We start from the raw sequence: 8730 nt of genomic DNA, 5'->3' as shown, positions 1-8730 counted from the left end.
ATTGAAACTCATTTCAGGCACTAACTTGGGTCAGAGTCAACTGCAGAAGGCTGCTTTCCCAAGGTTAAGAAGCATCAGTAAACTTTTTTTACAGTTTAAAAGACAGCACTGGGTATTTTTGGGTGTCAAATCAGGATCATCTCTAATAGGGAATGGCCCTGCCTTCAGTTGTCCCCCATGAAAATTCACTGGGGTTTTGGGAACACTGGTGTTTGGGTACAGGAAAAGCCTGCTCCAGAGGTTCCTAATCCCCAAAACAACTGGCTGAAGTTCACAGCCTGCAGGCTGGACATGTTTTGGGATGCTTCCTACAGGGCAGGCCAAACAGTGCACAAAGGCCAGAAGGGACGAGAATCACTCACAGAAAGCACGTGCTCCCAGGGCAGGAGGAAGGCACGTCTGTGAGTTAGACGTGATCTGCAGTCATTTCTCATTGCTTGTAGCAGTCCCCCCTGATCCACTGTACACATGGAAAGAACAATATTTTTAATTCATTTTTCCAAAGAAGGAAATAAACTCATATTTCAATTCCTATTTACCAAAACAAGAGCCAGATAAACTCAATGCTGTATGAAAGTATGTTTATTCAAAAGCTAAATTTCTCACAGAAAACAGTGTCTATGAACAGAAGCACTGGTCATAACAAATTCCAAAAGCCTCCTGGGCTCCAGGGCTTGGGGTCCTGAACCATCCCAACAGAGCAAGCAAGAACTTCTTCTCAGAGTTGTCAGGAAGATGGGGGGGGAAAATGACAGAACACAGACACATGGCCGTTTGGTACAGTTTCAGAAATCATACCTGCTCACAAGAAGAGCAAATGTATCAAGACACTTGGCAGGGACATTAATGCCTGCACAAGAATCTTACAGAACACCCTGCTCCATGTGGACTGCTTGTAAAAGAGCAGCTGCCCCTGTCAGGAGAGAGCTGCATTATTCCTGCAGACAGAAAGCAGGGCTGTTGGTTTAACCATCTGCTGAACTGCTTCCAAGGACCAAAGTGGCTGGGATGTCGTGCCAGGGATGTGCTCCTTTTCACAGCCTGCGCATGTCCGGGCAAAGCTGAAGCTCTAAAGGGGTTCCCCTTCTTCGTCCTGCCTCAGCTTCTTGGAGAGGTGCTTGCTGATGGCCAGGAGGGGGTTGGCTCTGTACTGGGGATCGCTGATAACCTCATGAAACCGAGCCACTTCCTGCTCACTGAGGAAAGAAAAATAACACATCAGCTCTCTAAGTGCCTCATGTGAAAGGAACTGAGCAGATAAGGACCAACTCACACAGCAGCAGATTTCTGTTGAGACAGAGTGATCCTGGGTGTAAATCTCAGAGAAAGACAGTGTAAGAATAAACCTAATTTAGCCAAGGGCAAAGCTCAAATTGCTGCCAGCTTCGTGGGAGCCAGAGACTTTGATCTCATGCCAGAGAGACACAAACAACCACAATAGTGTCCAGCATCACTTGGGAATGTTTTTTTAAGAGCTCTTCCCTAGTAAACCAGAAACAAGAGACTCTGGATCTGGTGAATCACCAGGAATGAAAGTTACTTCAGATTGCACCAGCACAAAATCAAATTCTCTTTAGAGAGCTTATCTACTGACTCTCTTTATTGCTGAACATTGAGCGTTGGTAATCCTACACACAACACTAGCTGGACACCAGGGAAGAGTATGACAGAATTACCTCTGCATGCCTGGTCACAGCTGCTTCCTGGGGAAATGGCCTTGTCTCAAAAAGCAAGCAAGCAGGGAGGGACAAGAACAGAGCAGGAATATAAGAAAAAGCCCTGAGTTTGCACACAGCCACATCTACCACAGCATCTGAATCTCTCTCAGACTGCCAGGCTCTCCACAGCCTCGCCAGACAAACACTTGGTAGCACACAGCTACCTCCCCTCCCAAGCACAGCCCTTCCCTTCAATGTTCCTGCCAGAGAAAAAGAGAGGAGCCAATACTCCTGAAGCTTGGGTTGGGGTAATAAGGTGAGGCTTAGGAATCTCTCATCTGAACTCATACCTTGGAAAAGAAACCTCAAGACCTTCCTCCAAACTTTTTCCCTCCCAAGAAGCATACATTTGCCAGACCATGAAAAAGTAAAGCAAGGCAGAACCCAGCAAGAAAGGCATCCCAGCACCAACACTGGCCTGTTTCTGACAGAGAAGGTATTCATGGAGAGCAGTGCTGGATCTGTAGCCTGACTGTTCAGCCTCAGTTTGAAGCTGACTGGCTCAAAACTGACAGAAATCCAGGAAACAAGAAAGCAAACACTGCCAGATCACAGAGCCTAGCCCCAGGAGACCTGTGCTGAGGGAAAACGAAGTTCTTGATGGCTATCCAACAGATAGAGAATAAGCAGTTGCCAGACCAAGTCCAGGAGTTACTTGGACCCATTTAAGTTCCCCACCCTTGTTGATATTCAAAAGCCATGTGGACATGGGTCTTGAGCAACCACTTCTAGGTGACCCTGCTTGAGCACGAGGGTTGGACCAGGTGAGCCCCATGGGTCCCTTCTAGTCTCAACCATTTCATGAGGCTCAGCAGGAACTGGACACTAACAACTGGGTACTTACAGGAGCTGATGTTTCTGAGCTTGTTTCATCAGACAGAAGTCTGCTGGCTCTGCCTTTGCTTTTATGTGGCTGTGAAGAGAAGAAACAAAACAAGTGAGTGCTAGAGCATTAATTTAGCCATGGCTGTGTAGATGGAGAGAGTCCAGGGATTCTGCTTCTGCCTTTCCAGAAAGGACAGGTAATTAATTGTCCTGCATGGAAATTGTCCTGAAAGGCAATTATTTCCACAGCCATGCATTGGAGGGAAATGCAAACTCCTTCCATTCGAGGCTGACGTAGCAGGAGGCACTACAGGAAAACCAGATCACTCAGTACCAGAACTGGTCATTAGCTGCCCATGCCCAGATCACTTTCTGCTTATCACTGACCTCCAGGTCAAACCGATCCTGTTGCTCAGAGAAAAGATTCCATCAAACCTCCCCACCCCACATGTCACCTCTGTACAGCTCATGTTCCCTGCTGACACCACACAGCTCCAGCCTCTCCTGCCATCCCTTACAGAGAGCACCATGGATACTCAGCAAGAGGAGGGAGCTGCCAGCCCTGCTTTGGTTCCTGCAGTGGGATCACTGGGATATAACACACTGTAATGGTGCACTATGTGCAGAAGAGGCACAGCAGAAGATACAGCTGCCACTTCTCTATGCATTCCTTTTTCCTGGGCAAATGCAAGGAGACCAGAGGTGTAATACCATCCCTCATGATGCCTGATGCCAGGCAGCAGCAGAGATTTACCACTAAGCCCCAGCAAGGGACACACAGGAAGCGCAGAGATTGCTTTTGGGACTTGTGGTGCACAAGGGAAGTTGCTGGTAGAACTGAACATGAAGGAAAGGAGAAGAAATTTCCATTTTTCAGGATTACACAGATACAAAAGTTAACAGGAGAAAGAAGCTGGGAAAAGGCTCTGCCTCTGTGGGGTAGCTCCTCCCCAATTTGCCCTGAAGAGCCCCAGCATACAGGACAAGGGGGAGAAAGAGGGCCTGCATCCCACCTCTCTGTTGGAGCAGGGATCAAGGAGTAATAATCCTGGTGCTGGGGACTACAACCATCCCCACCTGATCTGACACAAAGGTCAGGAAACACAACAATTTCTTACCTCCTCTTCAAGACAGCAGGATCTGGTCTCTTGTTACCAGTGACCTCCTCTTCCTATTTCCCTCTCTGGCATGCTACCCTCCATCCTCTTATTTTGCCTTTTTCTCCCCATTCTTTCTTTCTTCTTACTCCCCTTGTCTCACATTCCTTCACCTCACTCATCTCCATCACCTGTCATTATTCAGTCAGTTTCTGCTCATTTTCCTCTCTTCATTTTTAACTGCTCAGCACAGGAACAACTTCTGGTCCTAGTTTGCCTAGAATGCTTGCAGAAGCTCAGGAAAATCCTTTCTTAAGCTGGATGGCACCCCTTGGTCACCAGAGCAGGCAAATCTGTGTGTGCCACCAAGTCACCAAGGCAGTCCCTTCAGAGGTGAGCAGCTCTGCAGAGGGTGACAAAGCCTAAAGGAAAGTTATTCTAGAGTATATTCCCCACCGGATTTCCCCTCCAAACCAGCAGCATGCTGCCTGTTCACTTGGACCCCGTTAGCAGCTCAGCTTCATTATACTTCATTGCCTTCATTCATTATAAAACAGAATAAAAACCTCCCTGTAATGCACTTTTACCCTGCAGGAGATCAAATTCCTGGAGAATCTAATCTTTTATTAATACTGCTGACAAATCACCAGAGTATTACCCTTCCTTTCTGTAATGATTCAAATCCTATAAAGGCCTCCTCTGATTATTTCAAACACTTCTATGCAGACATGCAGGAAGCCAGAAGTCAGGAAGAAGAGCCTGTAGCTCCTCTATGCCAGTACCAAGGGGGGCTGATTTGGGGTTAGCAGGTCACAGGCAATGTAGGTGACATCAGCCCATGTCAAACTCCTACCTCCACTGTGCCAACTTGGACTTCTGAAAGGAGAGACTTTTGGGAAAGGTCTGGGATGGGGAGAGAGGGAGCTAGCAGTGCACAGGGAACAGCCAACTCAGCCATGCTCTTGGCCAAAGTCATACTACAAGACAACAAAGATTCTGGCCAGAGCACAAAGAGCAGGGCTCAAAGGGCTTGAACTGCCACGGGATAATGCCTGGATGAAGGTCTGGAAGGATGGAATATCAGGCTGCAACCCCACAAGACGAGGTTATCAGGTGAGCTCAGCAGCATTACAGTGTGGACACCTATGTGCCACTCATGCAACTCCCAGGACACCTGGATGCTCCCAGCCTGTCTCATGACAAGCCTCACCCACACAACATGGTTCCCCCTCCCAGCTCTGGGTTCATCTTTTTTAATTTTGTCAAGTGAAGCATGATAAGGGTTAAAATAGAGTTGCAAATGAGACCCTGTTCTCCTGACTGCTGCCTGTAGCTACAAGCTGAGCTGAAAGACGCTTTACCCCACAGGAAGAAGGGAAATACATAGCCCATCTCTAAATGGCACATACCTTTTGAGAGGCTTCCTTCCCCTCACACCTGTGGTCAGGTAAGAGAGGTCAGGCAGTGCTTCCATCAAGGGCTGCATGTCTCCCACCACAGGTGTTGCTTTCCGTTTCGCTTCAGCTTTTTGTTTTTGCTTGGCCATCTTGACACTTTCTATTTCTGCATCAGAAACAAGGCATTACAGGAAGAAGGGAAAGCGCCTGCAGGAGATAACCACTGAGCTAAGAAATTCATAAGTTGTTTTACCATTTACAACAGGCCAGAAGATTTAAACCTGGGAAAAAATGAAAAAGTGCAGCTGGGTCATTCCCTCCATTGATGTATTTGGTTGTAACTATATACATCCTTCTGACATTGCAATGGAAAGTGAAATTCCCAGACAGATTTTTGTCTGTTTCCATCCCTTACACCATCCATTGCTCACAGCAGAATGGCACAGGAGTCCTGGATGTGGTAAAAACCACACTGACCTTGCATGGAATTGGGAAATGAGGGGAAGGGACAACCCAAATACAGTCAACTCCACATCTGGCCTTAAACAGGCACAGTCCCCTCTCTGCACTGCTGTTGGGACTAAACAAGTGTCTCCTAGAGCAGGCAGAAAAGATGGACTTAATGTCAGTTGTTTACTTAGTTTGAAGCGAGTCAAGGTTCCACCTCCATGACTCACTCTGGAGTGCAAGCAGTCAGATGTTGGATAAACTGGACCCTTGGAAAAGCACTGCACCAAGTGGCAGATGCAGATGGCTTTTCTCTGTCTCCCACCAGCAGTTCTGACAAGGGTGTGGGCACAGAAAGCTCCATAAATGTTACATCTGTCTCCTTCTTTGCCTTAGGAGGTAGGCATTAAAATCCACAGGCTTCTGCCTCAGTCCTTGATGTTCCCTGATGTAGCAGGAAGTCCCACAGCTGCCCACGCTTCTCAAAGCCAGCAGCTTCCAGGGTGAGCACCAGCAGAATATGTCCTTCAGGACAGCCCACAAAAGCCCAGCACTGCTACAAGCCTCCAGCTGAATTCCAAGATGCCCCACCTGACCCACAAGTCCCTTGGACAACTGCAAGGATGCGCCTCAGTGCTGAGCTACAAACTCCTTGTGTGGATGTGACAGTGAGCCAGAAGCCACGGGGCTGAGTTGGTGACACAGGGAGGACAGCAACTCCCAAGGCATCACGGCCACAGAAGCCAGAAGTATTTTTGGTGGGAGCACAAAAGCAGACAGTCCCACTTACAGACCACAATCCTGGGAATAATCCTGCTCCCACACTCAGGGAAGCAGAACTCAAATTCAGTGGCTGGCTCCTTTAATTTTAATACCTTTGCCTTGCTTGTTCTCCAACTCAGCTGAGTCGAAGAGCAACAGTTTTTCATGAACTACAGTTCTGCTGTACATGGATGTTTGTGACAAATCAGGATTAGAAACACTTCTCCTCACAGCAATCCCTGCCAAGAACACAGCTTTCTGTTCTGCATTACTTCTTTTTTTGGTCTGGCTTTATGAAGCTGACTACTTCAGTGCTTTCATAAACAGTGTGTGCTCAAAATTTTCAGACACCTGATTCTGTGCAAACATCCCAAATTCTTTTCCTATGAAATCTTGTTCATCCGAGGAGCCACGCGATATATGTATTTTTAAATGTGCATACTTCTAATGTCTGAAGCATTACACAAGTTTTTTTCCCCCTCTAGTCTCTCCTAAGATTACTTATTGGAATGGAAGAGAGTTTTGCATTTGCACTGATTTACACTGGGCTGATCTTTGGTTCCCAGGGTCTTGGCATCCAGTGTCACAAAAGCAGCCCAGGGATAAGAAGAAACAACAAACTCAGATTTAGGAAAACAGATGTAGAGATAACTTCAGCAGTCAAAGCTGGGCTCTCTTTGGGGGCACAAAAAGCTCTTTCTCCACAAAGAACTGGCAGAGTTTTTAGGTACTTCTGTGCCTGTAAAGCACTTCTAGCAGTTCGTATCTCCTAAAATAGATAATCTGGCCTGGAGTTTACTGTCTTGCTGCTCTCCTCAAAGCAAAGCCTCTGCATTTCACCTTAGTAATTTCAGAGCCAAGAGAAAGGGAAAGAGACCACAGCAGGGCCAAAATAGCACACATGATCTTGGGAAAGACTGATGCTACAAAGGCATCAGGAGGCCTGGATTAAGACCATGTAGGGATCCTGCTCCTGGGCTTTTCCAAAGCGGCTGACCTTGACTAGCACAGCCATCTGCGTTTTGTGTCCAAGCTAGATGTCAAGGCATTCAGAAACTGTTGGCTGGTTGCTTGGGAGGAGGTTTCCTCCACATTCACGTGTGTTAAATTCATATCTTTTTATCTAAGAAGAGCCAGACACACCTTCAATACAACTGGTGAAATCAAAGGTTAATGAACTTGAGCTCAGAGCTCAGGCATAGAGAGTGTTTGCTGTAGCAGAGAGCTGCATCCCTCTGCCCCAAACACAGTCTGTATCCAACTCTGTTGGGCAAGAAGGTGTAAGGAGAAAAGCCTGTCCCAAGAACAGCTTCAGGTGACACAAAGAATTCCACTGGGTAGGACAGTATAGTCCCCTACTGTGCTAAGACATTCAAAGCAAAAATAGGGAAGAGAAGCATTTCTACCATGGGCTGGGTTTGCTTAGTTCATATTTCACTGCCTCAAGAGAGGCCAGACTGTCTAGTAAAGGTGGGTTCACTGACCTGTAGCATGTAGGAAAGAGCAGTAACACAACCAGCAGTGTCCAGAGTTCTCACTTACTGAGGGGGCAGGACAGGCCACTGTAGGGTCTCACCACAGAGGTTTGGGATTAGCTGGTGGCAGCATGGATCTCAGCTCCAGCCTGTCCTGCCATCCCCACAGCTCCTGGGTAAGGAGGAGGTCCACTAGACAGCTACTTACATCTGTACCAGAGTTTTAAACGATAGAAAAATATGCTAAACTTAATGGGCACAGTGCCCTTCTGGGTTAACAAAGGGTTTATGCAGTCACATACATTACATATGGTGAAAAATCAAGAGTAGAGCTGGGGCAATGACTAAGTCTTGGTGTTGAACACTGAGAAACAATAACTGGAACTTTTATTCCAGTGCTGGGGAGGGATGAAGATTTCTGAGAAGTGTTCAACTTCTTCCAGCACTGTCACCCAAACCCAGAGTACAGAGATCAATCAGAATTATGCTCTGTGATGCCATGTCACAGGAATACTCACTCTGCAGCCATCTTTCCTTCCTCAGCTTCATCTTCTCTTTCTTGGAAATAACTGGTTTTTCTTCCAAACCTGGAAGAGAAGAGACATGAGATGGAGACTGGCTCCTGCATAACAGATTCTGTTCAACCCTTGCTGCTTTTGAACTTGCTGGCATGGTAGGCAGGCTGCAGGCAGATCCAGAGGATACCCTGCACCCCAACTTTCAGCCATGCAAATCAAATCTGCTCTCTGTGAGTTAAAAACCAAGAAACAAGCAAGTAAATCGGATTATCAGCACAGGATCACAGAATGGTATGGATTGGAAAGGACCTCAAAGCTCATCCCATTTCCAAGCCCCTTGCTGTGGGCAGGGACACCCTCCCCTAGACCAGTTTGTTCCAAGCCCTGTCCAACCAGGCCCTGAACACTTCCAGGGATGGGGCAGCCACAGCTTCCCTGGGCAAGCTGTGCTAGGGCCTCACCACCCTCACAGGGAGAAAGGTCTGAAATAT

At 47.3% G+C, this 8730-nt stretch overlaps 1 protein-coding gene across 1 annotated transcript in view; it reads right to left on the bottom strand.

The window, feature by feature from the left end:
- Positions 1-564: 564 nt before the first annotated feature.
- The window catches only part of SLX9 (SLX9 ribosome biogenesis factor), a 38938-nt gene continuing 30772 nt past the window's right edge, over positions 565-8730 (bottom strand). Inside the window, exons 3-6 of the mRNA XM_086896665.1 lie at positions 8240-8308; positions 5050-5203; positions 2563-2631; positions 565-1196 (exon numbers count right to left, since the gene is read on the bottom strand). Coding sequence (XP_086752791.1) covers positions 1070-1196; positions 2563-2631; positions 5050-5203; positions 8240-8308 — 419 coding nt within the window. The 3' untranslated portion in view covers positions 565-1069. The remainder of the gene's footprint in view (positions 1197-2562; positions 2632-5049; positions 5204-8239; positions 8309-8730) is intronic.

Source organism: Cyanistes caeruleus, chromosome 7, assembly GCF_971803275.1.
Source record: "Cyanistes caeruleus chromosome 7, bCyaCae1.hap1.1, whole genome shotgun sequence".
NCBI classification, from domain to species: Eukaryota; Metazoa; Chordata; class Aves; order Passeriformes; family Paridae; genus Cyanistes; species Cyanistes caeruleus.
This window is presented reverse-complemented; position numbering and strand designations above follow the sequence as displayed.